Below are 19546 nucleotides of genomic sequence, written 5' to 3'. Positions count from 1 at the left end.
CTTTTGCTCTATTTCATTCAATAATTGGGTGACCTTTAAAGCAGGTGTTTTCCTTTAAGATAGGTAGAAAATGACCCATTGTCAAGGAACCTAGTTTTAGAGAAACTTCTAGCCATTTTGTTAAGTTTAAGTTATATGCCTTGATTAAAAACTTGAGATAATGGAAATGAGGGGAAAACTCATGTTTTAACAACAGGATGCTATTTGCATCTTACCAATTTGGCAATTATTCTGGAAGATATGCTGTATTTAAATGCCTCTTTAAAGAGCAAGATTATTTAATCCCAAATATTTTAACTGCAACTTTGCACAGTTAGCAGAAACTCTCATTTTCCTTTCCAGCATTTTACAGAAACTTATTCTAAATAGATCAGATGTTGGGATTTGAGAAGGGCTTAAAAGTTCTCCAGAAGTAAATGATATGTGTTCTTTTATCAGAATTTATAGAGGTCTTCTTTTTTAAGGAGATCTAATTGTAATAAATCCACACATAAAAAGGGATTCTTTAATTGTTTATGTTTTGGTGTTAGAAAACTTAGCTTGTTTTGCCTTTGTTTCTTGCCGCATACAGAGTTTCTCCCTCTGCACAGAGGATTTTTGTCTTAGTTCTTGGTTATTGGTTGTTTAAAATCATTAAGCTAGTTCTTAAGGACTGAAATATCTGGAAATATTTTTAGAAATGCTTCAGCATTTAGAGAAACATTCCTCCTCCCCTGCCCGCCATGGTGCCATAGGGTGTGTTCAGTTATATTTCAGTGTAGTATAGATTCTTCAGCATTTCCTTTCATCTGGAGGGTGGTGTAAAATAAAAGTTACTTAATATTCTAAGTTGTTCTTTCTTATTTAAAAGCCATTGCACCACTTTTCTCTATTAAACGTATGAAATGTTCATTCAACATTATATAACCTTTATTTGAAAATTCTTATGTATTACCGATTAGCAATTTCAAGTTCCATTCACATGAGAAATATCAATATTTCTTGAATCTGCCTCAGTGTAGGGTAGCATCAAATGAAGATAAAATCCACAGAAAATAGTAAATGGTCACCCCTTTAAAAACAAACCTCTTCCCTCTTCTCAAAATGATCTCTGTGAAACTGCGGTCATGATTTGACCAGTAACCAAATAGAGAAAGTGTCCGTGGTCTCAGAGGTCCTGGGTTTAGGAGTGGCCATAGCTACAGGATGGACTTAACTCAGGGCAGGAGGAGGAGAGAGGGAGGGGAAGGGTGGGTGTCACGGGTAGTTTAGAGCAGATGCTGTTTTCCTCCAACAGGACAGCTGTATTGTAGACTGAAAGGACTGTTTTTATAAGCCCTTAAGTTGGTAAGCGTTTAAGTCAGTTATTATCATGGCAGGACAAAACTTTAAATGTTTGCATTACCTCAGTGAACTTCAACAACTTATATCTTCTTTAAAATCGTGTATCATACTGATAGAGAAAAGCTTCATTATCTGGCTGAGAAAGCTGGAATTTGAGGGTATCTAGAGATCTGAGCAGAGAGGAGAAGAAGCCCAGTTCTGCCTTTCAGCGCTGCTTGATGTATTGAAGGTGACCAGGGTGTCTACTGTGTCATGTAGACAGTTCTCATTTCCAGCAGGTCTCTACTGTGTCATGTGGACAGTTCTCATTTCCAGCAATTAAGTGATACATCATTTTGTTCTTTGGGTTGTCATCATAGTACTTCTAAACCTTAAGGAATGTAGCTTTGTTTTCCAGAGGGGGTTTTCAGAATGACGTCAAAGCAGTTTACATCCTTAAATTAATTTGGAGTTTCCTTCTGGGTATATAGGTTTCTATATAGGGATAAGGCGTTGAGTAGCTTAAACTTCTTTTAATAACGATGGAAAGCCTTGTCTGTCAGATCTTTCTTTTTCTTCATATTCTTTCCCCCCCAGCTTTGAGCACAGCTACATAGTAGGTGTTGGTTTATTTTTTCCTCATGGAATCATGGGTAGTTTCATTGCAGCTCACATCTTTCTGTTTGTCTCGTATAGGGCTGATAGTGCAGGACCATTCAGACCCCATGTTCAGTTCCTATGCCTATAAGTCCCACTACCTACTGAACGAATCAAATCGTGCAGAGTTGATGAAATTACCTATGATTCCTTCTTCGTCAGCTTCCAAAAAGAAATGTGAGAAAGGTAATAATCAAAATAGTTTATCTCTTACTTTTATTTTTGCATTTCCTATTTTTTCTCTTTAAATGAAGGGGGGAAATGTATGCCTGTCAAGCACCATCTGTTGCTTTTGGTAAATTCTACCTTGGTGGCTGTGGCTGTCTTCATATGGCTGCAAAATTATTAAAAAGGGCTTAAAATAATTCCATTATTACAAATTTTTACTTACTCTTCTCCTTGAATAAATTTTCACACCTTCCATATATCTATAGATCATTAAAATTGAAAGACTAGGATTCTGCTTAATACAGAAGCATGTTCTGAGGGCTCTTTCTCTTTTGCCTGATGTAGAACTGTATCATTCATGTTAAATAGAATAGACATGATATAATTTGTTACTAGCTCTCAAGTAAATAACAAGACAGGTTATAGAGGGAAACAAAGATACTGACACTTAAAATTTTGATTCTGAAATACATTCTATCATTTTGTTTCTTAAATGTTTTTGTTATGGTGCTATGAAAACTAGTTGCCCTTCTCTTAGGAGACATTGGTGGGCAGCTGGGAAAATGCTGCAGATACTGGATATTGAAAGGCAGCCAAGCTGAATTGAAGAATTGCTAATAGATAATTTATCCACTGAGAACCAAGAGCTAAATGTATATTTATATTCTCCAGGTTAATTTAATCTATGGAAGAAAAATCTTGTGTTTTGCTTTATGTAGCCTATATGTAATAAAGGGGAAAAAAGTGGTTTAACAGTAATGTATTATTTGGGGAGTGATTATCCCAGAGGGTAAAATAACCTGGAAGGTGAAAGCCTTTTCCTGTATACATTGCCATTGTGATCTGGGGCCAGGCTCAGAATCTTTAAAGAAAATTTAGTTCTTTTTTTTTTTCTTTTTCATGCTTTGTGTTGCCTGCTGATGATGTATGTTTGCTGTTTGTCAGACATCTGAAGTGGCAACCCATGACTAAAAGAAAGTATAACTAAGCAAGTTGATTAGAACCCATGGAGAGGGAGGTTGGAGAGACTGTTGACTCTTTTGTCTGTTTTCCATTGAAGTCACAGTATGGCATCTTACTGGTGATACCAACTGTTTCCAAAACAAAGATGGACATGGGTCTGACTAATTCCATAGTGCAATAAAATTAGACTACCTGAGGCATTTTAGGAAATGCCTTATTTTCCTGCTGGCGCCTTTATAAAATTAGACTAATTCAATTGTCGCTTATTTTCTTTTCAGTACTCGGTATTGACCTTGACATGAATTGAAATTATTTTGAGCCCTCTGTTTGCTTAGCTTGAACCATATCTTTCTTCTCTCGCATCCTAAAGCAGTTTTCTTGCATAGCACCAAGGTGGATTGTTCATATTTTTATTTTTCTATTTCCCTTGTGTATTTTTGTCAAAAAATCGTGATGATTTTCACTGATGATTCAGGGTCTGTATTTCCTCTGAAATAAGACTTAAAATTTAGGACTATTCCATAATGTTAAAAAATGGCCAGACTGACTTTTCCACACCAACCCTAATAATCACTTGTCCTCTAAAGGTATTTGCAAAGACCGCTCTCCCTATCGGTCATTTCTTTCTGATGGAAAAATGAATTATCTCATTTTACTTTAAACTTACAGAAGAATTCCCTACCTAGGCTAAGAGCACTCAGGCAGCTAATCTCTAGGTTGGAGAATTGGAACAATTAATCCATATTGAGATCTGCAGACAAAGGGGAAAATCCCAATGATTGAAGTAAAAGCTTTTAAGCAGAGGAAATATAGTAATTTAATTCATCACTGATTGTGTATGGATTTTCTTTTTGTTTTTATGTTAATTAGTTAGAAGTTTGAAAGTCTACAGGAAGACAAGATTTTCTGGAAAATTGATAGCAAACCCTCAAAAGGTTGGAGCATGTGATTTGATAAAGTTGTATTGAGGGCTCTTAACCTTTTGCTTATGAGACTTTAAATCTCAGTACACTCATGGGTTGTAGACTTGGTTTTCCAATGGAAAGATTTTTTTTTTTTTCAGTAAATGTCTTTATTGCATTTCATCTTCAGTGGTTAACATTCTTTTCTGTCACTTGTTGAAATACAACAATAAAGAGAAAATACAACAATAAAGAGATTTCTCCCCTGAAATCTCTTTAATTTTTTGGATTTAAAAATAATATTGTTTTGTTTGCCGCACCTGCTTCAGTCTTGATCCAGAGATCATTCTGTGTATTTAAAGGAGAGGATTTTGCTGGGGTACTTGGACGCATCTCCTTGTGTGTGGTACTAGATTCTACACTGATACTTATTATTTTATGCTGTAAAGCAGTGGTTCTCAATATGACATCAGAAAATATTACAAACAAAATTCTGAACTATATTTAATAGTTCAGAAAGTCTAACAGAATCAGACATTTGTGTAAAATACAGTGGCGTGAGTTTCTTTATATTTGGCTATGCTTTTAACAATTTAATGTGATAATACCAGTTTTGTTATTGGCATCAGAAGCTCTGATTGGCTGTTATATATTTCTTTGGTTAATTAAAACAGAAGAAAATAATTGCTACTTTTAAAATGTTTTTTTGGTTTTGGTGGGTTTTTTGTTTGATAAAATATTTGAAAACATATGGATCCATGAGGAAGGGAAAAGGGATCCTTGGTGATGAAAAAGTTGCAAACCACTGCTATATAGCCTGTTTGACTTTCTTTGTCTTCACTGAAAAGGTAATGATAATGTAATCACCAATTCAAGATTCTTTTCCTTTTTTGTATTCTTACATGGGAAGAAAAAAGTACTGGTCAACCTATTGGCTGTTTTCATTCTTGCTAATGTTGTTATAAAGGGATGTAGTTAACTGTGCCACTGGATTAAAATACAAAGATGACCATTCCTTGCTTTCTTAGCTCTCAAGGAGAAAAGAGAGTTGCTACATATTTCTCTGAAAATCTGTTCTCAAATCTACTCAGTCTAAAGATTTTATGCATCTATTTGTCGTATGTTAATAGTCTTAGCTGCCTGCTAAACTGGTACCTCAATAGCCCACATTTTAGAGGAATAAAGAGTAATGTTTTTCCTACTACTCAGAGGCTTTGAGTTTCTGGCCACTGAAGCCCTCCCTGGAAAGCGCTACTTCAGCTAAATCTGTTCATTGCTTTGTATTTTAATCCATCACTAAAATATAACTCAATCCCTTTGTTAATTTCCCTCAATCTGAATCAAATTTAATGCAGGTAAAAGATAACGTTCTCTCTTGTCTCTCTCTCTTTCCTCTTTTCTCAGTTTTTAAGACTGTTTGTTTGTTTCAAGGTGGAAGATTGCTCTGCTGTGAGTCGTGCCCGGCTTCCTTCCACCCGGAGTGCCTGAGCATAGAGATGCCAGAAGGCTGCTGGAATTGCAATGACTGTAAAGCTGGCAAGAAACTACATTACAAGCAGATTGTTTGGGTCAAATTGGGAAATTACAGGCAAGTTTTTCCAAGGACAAAGAGGAAGTATTCAGTCACTGTTCAGTAGTTCATAGCCTGTACACAAAGTGGCTAGGAGATAGGTAGAAAAAGCAGCACAGTGCCGCAACTTCCTTAGAAAAAGAAAGAGAAGAAACGTATTTTGAGTCTGGGTTTTTAGAAGACTGGGAAGGTTAGTGGTTGTTGGGTATTTTTTATTAGTTGGGTTGACTTTTGTTTTTAAGTTCGGAAAGTTATTTTTTCCTAACGCACTATGGTACTAATAGATTTTAGAATAAAAGGTTTCATGTGGAGAGTGGGGAAGATTTTTTTTTTGGCACTCTAATTAGATTTATATTAATTTCTGATTTCTAATAAAGTTAAGAGTTAATATCCTGGCCAAAATAGCTCTTTTTACCCCTAAATCTAGTCCATTATAGTTCTAGCTAGAAGCTGTAAATTGTGTGCAAAGATAGAGCTTTTTAGAATTTGAAGAGAGAGGTTAGTTCATTAGGAGCCTGTAGATGTTCAGGGAACGAAGCAAGAGGTGTGTGTGATAGCCGTTATTCCAGTAAGTCTTCCTCCTTCTAAGAAGCCTGTTTTTAACAAGCCTGTAACTGACCAGGAGTAACGATATGTGTTTTTAAACTCTACATTCTACATTTTGAGGCATATGTTTATAATTTTACTAAGAAAATAGATACTGTTCAAGAGAACACACAGAGGACTTTGAAGGCAGTGAAAATGCTCTGTATATTATAATGATGAATAAATGCCACTATGCATTTGTCTAAACCCATAAAATGTACACCACCAAGAGTGAATTCTAAGGTAAACTAGGTGATTATGATGTGTCAGTGTAAGTCCATCCTTGGTTTAAAAAAAAAAAAAAACACACACACACACAGTAGAGTTCTGCTTTTCAATTAGAATCCTAAGTATAATGTGTTTCTGTAGAATTTCAAACATACTGTAATTTTTTTTAACAAGGGCTGTGTCATTTTCTCTGTTTTAAATACACTGCTTGCTTACCTATTTAACCTTAAAAACTTCATTTTTAGCTGAGATAAGGGGCATTGAGAAGCTCCTCCCCCAACTATTTTTTTTTTTAACATATGACGGGAAACCTCTAAGTTCTTTTTAAAAAATGGACAGTTTGAATACATAAATAATTTTATACTTTATGGCAAAAGATACAAAGTTTTAAAAGGCAAATATCAAACCAGGGGAACTCTTCTACTCTCAGTAAGAAAAGAAAAATACCTTCCCTAGAAAAAGGAGCAAAGAAGAGAAAGAGCCAGTTTGCAAAAGAATAGCAAATAGAAAATAAACATGTGAAAAATGCTCAGCCTCACTAAAAATCAATGTACATTAAAAACAAAGAGTTTATTTTTCAGTTAACAGACTTGCAAAGGTTTAAGAGTAATAATTTTGCAGCTCGGGGGGGCATGGGGAGACAAGTGCTCCTGTACAAGTAAGGCATCACGTATCAGAGTTGCAACTGTGCATCCCTTTGACCCAGTAGTTCCCCTTCAGGGAATTTATCTAAGGAAAAGAATTGGACAGACGGGCAGAAATGTACTTATAGAGGTGTTCATTGCAGTATTATTTCTAATTGCAAAAATCTGAATAATCCAAACGTTCATTCAGTAGGGTATTTGTCAAATAAATTGTAGTGTGTCCATATTGCAGAACACCTGGAAGCCAAAAGAAGGATAATGCAGGTGCGTATAGTAACATGGGAGGGTATCCACAATATATAGTTAATTTTAGGAAGCATGTTAAACAGTATATACATTATCTCTCCGTGTGTTTATACAACTTTTAAAAACTGTAGATCTAGATATAATACGTTTTTATTATTACCTGGAAAAAACATCTAATGTTAATAGTCTGAGGCATGAGATTGTAAGGGGGAACCATTTTCAGTTTTTCTGTTATACATTTCTGCACTGTTTTAAATTTTAAAAGAAACACACGTTGCTTTTTTTTCCATGAAGTTACGTTTAATAATTTTAAAGGTATAGTCTTTTTTTTTTTTTTATTGAAGTCTAGTTGATTTACAGTGTTGCGCTAATTTCTGCTGTTACAGCAAACTGACTCAGTTATACACATATAGACATTCTTTTTTTATATTCTTTTCCATTATGGTTTATCCCAGGAGATTGGCTATAGTTCCCTGTGCTGTACAATAGGACCTTGTTGTTTATTCATCCTATGTATAATAGTTTGCATCTGCTAACCCCAAACTCCCAGTGCATCCCTCTCCCTCCCCTCTAGCCCCCTTGGCAACCACAAGTCTGTTCTCTATATCTGTGAGTCTGTTTCTGTTTTGTAGATAGGTTCATTTGTGTCATATTTTAGATTCCACATATAAGTGATATCATATGGTATTTGTCTTTCTCTTTCTGACTTTCTTCACTTAGTATGATAATTTCTAGATGCATCCATGTTGCCGCAAATGGCGTTTTTCATTCTTTTTTATGGCTGAGTAGTATTCCATTGTATATATGTACCACAACTTCTTTATTCATTCATCTGTCGATGGACATTTAGGTTGTTTCCCTGTCTTGGCTATTGTGAATAGTGCTGCTGTGAACATAGGGGTGCATGTATCTTTTTGAATTATAGTTTTGTCCAGGTATATGCCCAGGAGTGGGATTGCTGGATCACATGGTAACTCTATTTTTAGTTTTCTGAGGAACCTCCATACTGTTTTCCATAGTGACTGCACCAACTTGCATTCCCACCAACAGCATAGGAGGGTGCCCTTTTCTCCACACCCTCTCCAGCATTTGTTATTTGTAGACTTTTTAGTGATGGCAATTCTGACCAGCACACATTGCTTTTATAATTAAAAATATATATCTTTCCAGGAGGGGAGGGGTGCAGGTTTGACAAATAATAGATAAGACATTCCTGGATAAGAAATATCTAAAACAGTGTAAGGAGCCTTTAGATCTTCAAATACATTTCAGAATATTTCCTTTTTAAAGTTGTTTTGCCTTTTTTTTGGAAATATAATTGACATTATATTAGTTTCAGGTATACAACACGATGACTCAACATTTGTCTATATTACAAGACGATCACAATAAGTCTACTTAACATCCGTCACCATATACAGTTACAAATTTTTTATTTCTTGTGATGAGAACTTTTTTGTGGTGAAGGAAGGTGCAATGTTTATGACAGGGAGCCAAGCTAGGAGTTCAGGACAGCTAGTGCCGGAAAAGCCTGAACTCCGATGAGAACTTTTAAAATTTGCTCTCTTAGCAGCTTTCAAATATAGTCTCTTAGCAGTGACTATAGTCACTGTGCCGTACATTACATATTTCCTTTTTTAAAAAACTTATGAATACGAAAATATATTTGACTTAATTTTAATACTTAAATTTTAATCACATTACATTTTTTTAACATCTTTATTGGAGTATAATTGCTTTACAATAGTGTGTTAGTTTCTGCTATATAATAAAGTGAATCAACTATACGTATACCTATATCCCCATATCCCCTCCCTCTTGCGTCTCCCTTCCAACCCTCCCTATCGCACCCCTCCAGGTGGACATAAAGCACCGAGCTGATCTCCCTGTGCTATCACATTACATTTTAAAGAAGCCCAAAGCAGTGCTCCCGTTCACAATCCAGTGAGATTTTATACGCAGCTCATATTCTTCTTGTTCATTTTGCAAAGACTCACATCCATGAACTAATTCTTAATGTATTTTTTCCAGTCAGGCCTTTCTGGGCCCCACGAAGCTGTTTCTTTTCACCAGCTAGTTATTCTGATGTGAAACTTCCTGGGGGAGATGTGTGCCTGGAACAAGGCTGGCGGAAAGCGCGCCTCTGTCTAACCGAGCCAGTGCTCGCAGTTACCGCGCGCTCCCGACACGCCTTGACGCGATTCGGAAATACGACCACCGCCCAGCCTGCTTTGAGGGGGAGCTAAATACTGATGACACAAAAGAGTGTTGTTTTGTTTTAACAATTTGAGCAGACTTCTACCCATGTTTTTAATTAACTCTTAGATGAACACAGCGTGCTTTTAGGTGAAGCGTGTTCATGGTCGCACTATAAATCTGGGAATGCGACCGTGCCATCATTTATCTTCTCAATAATGTCGTTGTTCATTAAATAAACAATTTTATTAGGCATCTATAAATAAGAGACTGAAAGAAATCTAAGTTTGTATATATCTACTCTTGGTATCGATGATCTTATATACTACAATTCCTGACTTGCCCAATTGTGGGAAACTGTCCAGTGAGCCTCACGGGTGGTTCCCTCAGCGACTGCTGTGGACCCGGTCATCATCGCATGAAGCAGTTATGTTTTCACTCCTGTCCCAAATCCCCCATTTATTATGATCTAAGATGAATTAGATTCTGAAATATACACTGATATAAACCTAGTACATTTGACCAAAAAGTTTTTATCCTGGTTGATTAGAGAGTCAGAAAACACCAGTCTGAATGGGGGTGGGCATTCTTTACTGCAGCATCAGTTTATTCGCAAAGGATGCCCTTGATTACTAGGAATAAAGACACACTTGGTATTAAGAATGTCACATTTGGAGAAAAACATGACTTTTCTAGGACTGAAATCTGGTTTGGAATATTGTTGGTAAATTCTGATTCTTAAGTTGAATAGTGGGTTCATTGTTACTTTATTGTTATGCTTTCTTTTCATGATATACATTCTTTTATAAATACCAAATATTATTTTTTTAAGGAAGAAACTAGATTGGGTGTTTAGGGCCTAGTTTGTTTAGTCTGTGTTCACTATTTCATTCATTAATTCGTTCATCAATGTGTTGTTAAATGACGTGTGGTTTGGGCAGGATTAAAGATAAGCGAGGTATTTTGTGTCCTTAGATTCTGAATGAAAATTGCAAAGGACAAAACCTCTGTTTTTTGGCTCCCACCAGCCACGTAAAGCGTAGCGCGATTTTCATCCTCCTGCTTTCAGATGGTGGCCAGCGGAGATCTGCAACCCCCGGTCTGTGCCGCTCAACATCCAGGGCCTCAAGCACGACCTGGGGGACTTCCCCGTGTTCTTCTTTGGTTCTCACGACTACTACTGGGTACACCAGGGCAGAGTGTTCCCTTACGTCGAAGGAGACAAAAGCTTTGCTGAGGGACAGACTAGTATTAACAAGACCTTCAAAAAAGGTACGTTGGACAACATTCACGGTGGCCCAGAACTAACACACCTGCGTTGATCTCTCCGCACCTCCTAACTTGCGTAAGATGTGTTTCTGGTGTTAGAGAATTTTCACCAGGTGTTATGATCCGGCGTCCATAAGTTTCCAATCACATTAGAACCACATCACAATCCAGTCAGCTGGAAAAATACATTCAGTGTAGTAGACTGTGCTGTGTACGTGAAAGGAGTTCCCTCAGTGATCTTACTACAAACATAGAGATTATTCTGGAAATACATAGTCTTCTTAATCAAGTGAAGCTCCTTTGCCACAGAAGAGTAATAAGATAGTAAGACTAAATGCTTCCCAGGAAGAGCCTTACAGCTGCTTTAGCAACAAGTTGCCAGGAAGTTTAGCTTTCTGGGTAAGAGTAAAGTGAATTTAAATCTGGTACCAGGTAAAGAGCTGCTCTCTGGTTCACGTGGAAACCTCTGATCATTGAAGTGGGACCTCTCCTCCGAAGCAACAGCCTGCACAGGGCACAGTGTTCAGCCGTAAAGGAGTTATATCTTATTTCAGTGTTACCCTATCCTGGTGGTAAATGGTTATTTCCAGAATATAATTTTTAAAAGAAACCCTCAGGCCAGATTCAGTGCGTTGAGAAGGCAGGGTAAAACTAATCTCTTGATGGTTTTTGTTTATTTGGTTTTTGGTATTTATATACTTTGTTTGGTCTTATTGGCAGCGTTGGAAGAAGCTGCAAAACGTTTCCAGGAATTGAAAGCGCAAAGAGAAAGTAAAGAAGCACTAGAGATTGAAAAAAACTCAAGGAAACCCCCTCCTTACAAACACATCAAAGTGAGTCTTTACCCGTGAAAACATTGCTCTTTGACAGACAAGATGAAATGCACTGCTCTCTTAGTAGTTAGAAGGCCCTTGTTGTCTTATAACAACTTTTGCTGATTACCACCCAGTCTTCTGCAGAACAACCTGAGAGCTCCTGTTGGAGTATCAGCCGGGAGCTGAGGTTGCTGCCCTGGGATGATGGGGGCTCTGATGAGCCGCTCATACCGAGGAGCAACACGTTTGACGGGAAACCCCGTTCTTGCTCCATCCGCTTGTCGTGTAACCAAATAAGAATACAGGGATTTAGCCCCTTTCTTCCAGACAGCCCACAGTTGTTTTTCAGTTATGAAATTGTCATCAACTGGTAGAAGGAGAAATACACAGGATAAATAAGTGAGAACTCACATCAGGTTTTGATATTTTTGTCAACTAAAGAGAGACAGCTATTAATCTTAGCTTATTCATGGGGAAATTATGATCAAGATAAAGAGCCTTTCTCAGGGTCACACCACAAGGCAGTAGCAGAGCCAAGAGGGCCTGGGTGTTTACCGACGTCCTGTTCAAGTTCCTCCCTCCCGTTTGTGATTTTGTTGTCCAGGCTAACAAAGTAATAGGAAAGGTGCAGATCCAGGTTGCAGACCTGTCAGAGATTCCCCGCTGTAACTGCAAGCCGGCTGACGAGAACCCGTGTGGCTTGGAGTCCGAGTGTCTGAACAGAATGCTGCAGTACGAGTGTCACCCGCAGGTGTGCCCGGCGGGGGAGCGCTGCCAGAACCAGTGCTTCACCAAGAGGCTCTACCCGGATGCAGAAATCATCAAGACGGAGCGGAGAGGCTGGGGCCTCAGGACCAAAAGGAGCATTAAGAAGGTAGCATGGGATGGTGCCAGTGGCGGAACAGACCAGGACCTGTGCCTCTTAGAAATGCTTCAATAAGGGTTAAATACATGGGGATTTATTCCAAAAATTTGAAACTTCCGAAGTTGAGAGTTTGGCACTTCTTGAGCAAAGGAGGAGCAGTAAGAAGAGGTAGTAATCAAATACACATAACACACCATTGTAAAGCAATTATACTCCAATAAAGATGTTAAAAAATTTTTAAAATTAAAAAAAATAAAATACACATAACCTTTGGGTTTCCTATGATCAGTCATAAAAAGGAGAAGGGACACCGGTAATTCTATTTGAAATAATTTTTACTTGTTAAGCAAACTAGATTTAAAATTTGTAAAGGAAAAAGAGTAAAGTTAAGGACGTACTGAGACAGAAACTAGCAACCCCAGGACTTTGCTCCAACATCATAATTCATTAGCCATGAAGCCCTGGTCAAGTCACTTAACCTCGCTGAGCCCCAGTTTCTTCATCTCTAAAATGGACATAATTCCTGCCCTGCATGTTTAAGAGTTGTTGCTAGTCTCAAACTAGATCATATATACAGAAGCAACTGGGAAGAGTTGAGATCTTTGATACTTATAAATTATCTTCATTCTTATACTTTGAAGCAATTTTTCAAAGCAGTCTCTTTGTTTAACATAAGAAATACATGCCCATTGTAGAAGATATTTTAATGCAAATAGCTCAAAGAAAATTGAAAATCACCAGTAAATTCTGCTATTCAGACAGTGGCTCTCAACCTTTAGATATCCTGAGAATCTTCCGCGTTCCTTGTTAAAACAGTGCCACCTGAAATACTGGTGACAGGCCTGAACAATCTGTTTTAAAACAAGTCCCCACCTCCACCCTTCCCCCCACCTGCCAACGTATAGAACTTGGAGCCGTGTTTAGTGAGAGAAGATGGGCCTAGTGGGAATTTAAAATTATTCTTGGCATTTTTCTGCCTTTTAAAAAATCACCTTTGTAATGAAGAAATACCATATAATGTAGTAAAGAAAATCAAACAGTACAAAAAAAGATAATAAAGCGTGAAATTCCTCCTTCACCCTCAATTCCTGGTCTCCTCACCAGAGAGGACCATTGTCCATACGTTGGTATGTAGCCTTTTAGAACTTTTTCTATGCAATTATACACATAAACACATATACAAATACATATTCATATATTCTGTACTTGTAGGGTTTTTTAAACATAAATATAATCATACATATTATTCTTTTTTCCCACTTAATGTATCAGAAAATTATTTTTATGGCAGTAATACAGATTTCACCTCATTGTTTTTCATAGTCTCATTGTATTCCATAGTAAAACGTACCATCATTTACATAGCCTGTTTTCCAATAAATATATATGTGTGTGTGTGTGTGTGTGTGTGTGTGTATACACACATACACACATTTTTTAATTCTGTTGATCATCTGTCATCTATTTCTGTAGGTTAGATTGCTGGGGTGAAACTCATTCATTCAGCGCATGTTTGTTCAGCTGCTTCCCCGTGCCTGGTACTGTTCTAGGCACTTGGAAGACAGCAGTGAGCAGGACACCTTTGTGAGTGCACCAGGGACAGGTGATAGACATATGACGCCACGTACCACCAAATGCCACCAAGAGAAATAAAGCTGTCAGAGAGGGAAGGGGTGCCAGGGACTGGGTTCAGGAAGGTCTGACCCGAACGTGTGAGCGGGGAGGGCGTGCAGGTGCACGTGGACGAGCAGGCCGGAGTGAAGGCCCTCCTGCGCCGGGACCGCAGGGAGCTGGAGAGTGAGCCGAGGAGGGCCGGGCGGTGGGCAGCTGGCAAGGCAGAGGGGCAGCGGGACCAGGTCGTGCGGGGCCTCATCGGCCTCGGGACAGGGACTTCTGGCGGAGTTTAGTAGGGAGGGCATCCGTCTGCCTCCATGTGTTCATTTTCTGTTGCTGCTTAACAGGGTAACCACAAACCTGGCAACTTACAGCATAACACACAGTGTACTATCCCACAGATCCTATAGGTCAGTGCGTAGCTGGGTCCTCTACGTAGGGGCTCACCAGGTTGCAGTCAAGGCACTGACCTGGCTGGATTCTCATTCTTGTGCCTTAGCTAAGGAAGGATCCAGCTTCCCGGCTTGCACGGCTGCTGGCACAGTGCTGTTCTTCACAGCCCTAGGTCTGAGAGCCTCAGGTGTTTTTGGTTTGGGTTTGTTGTTATTGTTGTTTTGCTGCTCTTGGCTTCTAGAGGCTGCCCGCAGTTCCCTGCCAGATGGGGTTCCCCAACATGGCTGTTTGCTTCCTTACAACCAACGAGGGAGAGAGACGCCCCAGCAGGATAGATGCTGAAGTCCTAATGCAACAAACTCACGTAATCACATCCTGTCACTTGGGCCACATTCTGTTGCTTAGAAGCAAGTCATAGGTCCTGCTGTCTCCAGGGGAGGGGATTACACAACGGCGTGAGCACCAGCAGGCAGGGGTCATGGGGGCCACCTTAAGAGTCTGGGCTTCAGAAGAATAACTTGGGCTGTACTATGGGGAATTTATGATAATGGAGAGAGAGCAATAAAAAGGAGACCATTACAGTCCCGGAGAGAGATGCTGGTGGCCTGGACTAACTAGGATTGTAGTTGAGTAGGAAGGAAGTGGTTGGATTTCTGACATTTTAAAGGTAGAGCCAACAGGATTTGCCAACGCATTGGGTATGTGGATTGGGTCGCTTGGTCAAAGGCCATCTGCGTTTAGTATGGCATTATATAATGCACATGTTTTGATATTACTTTAATGCCCTGCATATCACTTGCAAATTTTTGTTTATGATTTCAGGGGAGTTTGGGGAGCCATCCTGAAATCTATCCAGTTTAATACCATGTTAACATCTTTTAATAGTGGTTACATTTATTCTAAACCATATTCTAAGTTACTAAATTAATGATATAATTAAGAGAAAAGAAAATACGATCAGGATTATTCTGCACTTTAGCACTTGAGGAATTGCTAATGTTAAGACAATTGGTGTTTTACAAAATAGCTAGAAATATACAGTCACTGAACAGCATAATCATAAAGACTTTGTAGCAACATGGAGAAGGTTTGGGTATACTTAGGGGACAGAAACCAAATAGCAAATTGAATGTACACAGTCAGTCCCCTTCTTTTCACACATAACAATTCCTAAAAACGTGTGCCAGAGTTAAACAAGGGACTTCCTGTTATGATGTGGTTTCTTTCTTAGAAATTAAAAAAATTACATTTACTGAATTAAGCCCTGTCTTTTTGCCATTGCCTTTAAGGACAGATTTCTAGCATTTTTAAAGTTTTTTTTTTTGTCTTTTTGGCCACACTGCACGGCTTGCTGGATCTTAGTTCCCCAACGAGGGGTTGAACCTGGGCCCTCAGCAGTGAAAGTGTGGAGTCCTAACCACAGGACCACCAGGGAATTCCCTAAAAGTTCTTTATTTTGTTATTTTTATCCATAATTGAATTCACAGTTAATGGTTTTAAGTCCAGTGAGCAACTCTTTGAGGCTAAAGATTTGTCACTTTTTGGATGCCTAAAATATTTCTTTTACAAAATAGCTAGAGACATTTATTCACAACGGTATCAAGTTTACGAGACTTGCGTGCCTCATGTTTGATATCAGCACTTTCACCTTTCTGTATTCACCAATTTTCATAGCATAGTAAATATAAACTATAATAAATGGTTTTTAGGCCTTTAAAGCCACAGAACCCTTTCTTCAAATGAAACCTTAACTTGAATCCCAATTTGTAAAAAAAAAAAAAAATGAAGCAGAGCTGATTTGCTTTAAATTCTGCTCTATAGGTTTTCATTAAAGGAAACTTGCCATAGAATAAAGTAACACTAGGTGGCAGTGCAGCCAAGATGGCAATGAAATCTTCTACCTGGTGAGGGCGGTGATACCATACAAAGGTGCAGAATGTTTTCAGCGGCCGGGCTCCAAGTCCAAAACTGGGTGTAGGAAAAGCCGCTCCGGGCCGACAGTGCGTAGTACATGAACGTGCAGAGCGGTCCTGTCGTGGCGTCGCAGTCAGAGATGAGGCGCGGTTCTTTCCTAACTCTTTGTCAGAGCTTGTACTGGCAGTTAAAATGGGGGAGGGAAGAAGCCTGAGGTGCACGCGTGTGGTGACCAGGCCCAGCCGAAACGAGCGTGTGGCCGCGTGAAGCAGACGGGGCTCCTCGCCCAGCTCACCGACGGCCGGCCGGCTGCCCAGGGAAAGGCTGACCCGCAGGCGCCCTTCTCTTATACAGAAATCACCATCTTGTCTTTTTATCAGTAGAGAAAGGACATTGGCTTATGCTCTTAATGATTCATCAAAATCAGAAAATATAGTATAGTACCCTTGACATGGCTGGTACTCTCAGATCTGTGATACTGAGAGCTCTGAGAACGGCTAGTGGGAATTTGTGTCGGGCCCGGGGGAGGAACGCAGGTCTGCTGAAACAATAAGCAAATACATTTTCATTTACTTCCTAAGACATTTCTTTGCCTCAAAAATGTATTGGTCCCCCCCCCCCCCAAAAAAAAAAAACAGTATTGGTAACAGCAGTAAATCCTGTAGCTAATGCTGTTGTCCTAGACTGAATCAGCCACGCTTTTGAGGTAAAAGGGTTAATGTTTATGCATTTGTAAACGTGAAAGGTTGAATGTACTGTGTTTACACTTACTTCAAAAGGAGCTTATCGCTACACACCTGTTAGAACAGCAAAGTGAGAAGTAGGGACTATAGCACATGCTGGTGAGGACGTGGGGAAACTGCATCTCTCATACCTGGGGAGCGCAGGGTGCGAATGCGCGGCGGTACAGCCACTCTGGGAAACAGTACGGCAGTTTCTTAAGAAATTAAACATGTGCTCACCATATGACCCAGCATGTATCCCAGAGAAGTGAAAACCTCTGTCTGCACAAACACTTTATCAGAATGCTCACAGCAGCTTTATTTGTAATAGCCAAAACTTGGAGACCATTCACACGTTCTCCAGCCGGTGACCGGTCACACAGACTGTGGTGCGTCCTTGCTGCGGCACAGCACTCAGCAGTGACAGAAGAATGAACTGTTAATACATACAACCTAGATGGATCTCAAGGGAATTAGGCTCAGCTTTAAGTTAAAAATCCAGTCTCTAAAGGTTATGTACTGTGATTCCATTTATAGAACACTCTCGAAATGACGGAACTATGGAGTTGGACAAGGTCCTACTGTTCTTTGCACAGGGAACTATATCCAATATCCGGTGATAAACCATAATGGAAAAGGATATAAAAAAGAATATATGTATAACTGAATCACTTTGCTGTACGGCAGAAATTAACACAACATTGTAAATCAACTATACTTCAATAAAACAAATTTTTAGAAGAACTATAGAGTTGGAGAACAGATTAGGGATGGAGGATGGGTGTGGTTATGAAGGAGAAGCACCGGGCATCTGTGCTGACGGGACAGTTCTGTATCTTGCTTGTGGTGGTGGTTACCTGACTCTACACCTGGTAGAATCCCATAGAACTACACGCATGCACACATAACACACACAAATGAGTGCCTGTGAAATCGGCGAAATATGAATAAGGCTTGTAGATTGTACCAATGTCAATTTTCTGGTTTTATTTTGTACTATAGTTGTATTTCCAGGAATGTTTTTGGTTAATTCTCGGACTATACATGTAATGTTAAGGAATGCTTTCTAATAGGATACACTGATTGTACATTTATATATTGCGTGCTCCTCTGCAGGGTGAATTTGTAAATGAATATGTTGGCGAATTAATTGATGAGGAAGAATGCAGATTGCGAATCAAGCGAGCCCACGAGAACAGTGTAACTAATTTTTATATGTTAACTGTTACCAAGGTAAAATTGCTTTTTTTTTTGGTAAGAAAAAAGGATTTTTTGGTTTAGTTTGGTGGTCTTAGGTTAAACTCAGTTTCCTTCCTCTCATTTGGTTTTTCTCAAGCAAATTATAATGGTTTGCAGTAACCAGTGTGTGTCCCGCTATAATATGCTCATTATACCAGAGTACAAAAGTGAATGATTACTGGCGCCTTGCACAGGTCATGTGAGACGCACTGTGAATGAGAAGATGACCAGGAACAGGGTTGACACATCTGGATTTGAGTCCCAGCTCTTAGTCACTGAAACACCTGGCCCTCAGTTTCTTTATCTCCAAGGGAGAGAATCAGCTCTGTAATTCTAAGTTATAAACCACCAGTAAAGTTCTGCTTTAGCAAAAATCCTAACTGTAAATTGTTCTATATATTTAAATTTTTTTTATGAGTTAGGAAAAATGAATGCTGTCAAAAGAAAAATGACAGTAAAACTTCTGGTTTAATACATGTAACTGTGAGTGCTGTTTGATGCACATTACAGCAAAACTATTTCATTTAATTTCTTCAACAGTCCTCTGGAGTATAACCTTTAAAAATTGTGACTCACTGTATTGTACATCTGTAACTTATATTGTACACCAATAACTATACTTCAGTAAAACTATACTTCAATAAAAGATTTTTAAAAAAACACAGCCCTCTGATTTACAGAGGCCGAGAAACTGAGATCCAGCCATAAGTGATTTGTTGGATATCTTGTTACAGTTTAATGACGAGCCAAGACTAGTACCCATGTTTCCTATGTTCCAGGCTGTCTCTAAAACTGAGTCAGAATAGCCTTACAAGAACCAGAAATCATTTAAAAGAAGTACTATTTTAACTGAAATGTCATTGTTTGAAAGTTTTACCACCTTCATGAACATATACTTTATAAACATAAAATGCCATTTATTTGTGACTGCTGATTGGCCCCTTAAATCCTAGCCTCACTGCCGGTGACCCCTCCAGCCATCTGGGAGGCTCCATCTTCTAGAGCTTTCCCAGACTATCAGAGTTTAAATTCAGGGAGCCAAAATGTTGAGCTTTTTATGGTATTTTGAACTTTTGTATAAGTAAAAATAGACTACGAAGATTATATCCCAAACTCTAGCCCTTCCATCAGTCAGATCTCCAAGTCTTCATTCAGAGAAGTTTCTTGTTTTTCCTTCCTCCCTCTTTATGGCCTAAGCTCTCATCCATCTACCCCCCTACAAGTTTTGCTTCTTGCTTAGAGCAGGAAAGGAAG

General features: G+C 38.9%; 1 protein-coding gene across 5 annotated transcripts in view; it reads left to right on the top strand.

The window, feature by feature from the left end:
* NSD3 (nuclear receptor binding SET domain protein 3) overlaps window positions 1–19546 on the top strand; it is a 108117-nt gene that overhangs the window by 79273 nt on the left and 9298 nt on the right. For 3 of the 5 annotated variants that reach the window (XM_082444314.1, XM_082444313.1, XM_082444312.1), the window contains 6 exons: window positions 1999–2145; window positions 5424–5580; window positions 10531–10733; window positions 11451–11563; window positions 12150–12419; window positions 18170–18286. In XM_082444314.1, the coding sequence (XP_082300440.1) occupies window positions 1999–2145; window positions 5424–5580; window positions 10531–10733; window positions 11451–11563; window positions 12150–12419; window positions 18170–18286 (1007 nt within the window). The remainder of the gene's footprint in view (window positions 1–1998; window positions 2146–5423; window positions 5581–10530; window positions 10734–11450; window positions 11564–12149; window positions 12420–18169; window positions 18287–19546) is intronic. The other 2 variants (XM_082444315.1, XM_082444316.1) reach the window with 2 other exon arrangements.

Source organism: Balaenoptera physalus, assembly GCF_965194825.1.
Source record: "Balaenoptera physalus genome assembly, chromosome: 21".
NCBI classification, from domain to species: Eukaryota; Metazoa; Chordata; class Mammalia; order Artiodactyla; family Balaenopteridae; genus Balaenoptera; species Balaenoptera physalus.
Note: the sequence above shows the minus strand (reverse complement) of the source record. Positions and strands in the feature narration are given on the sequence as shown.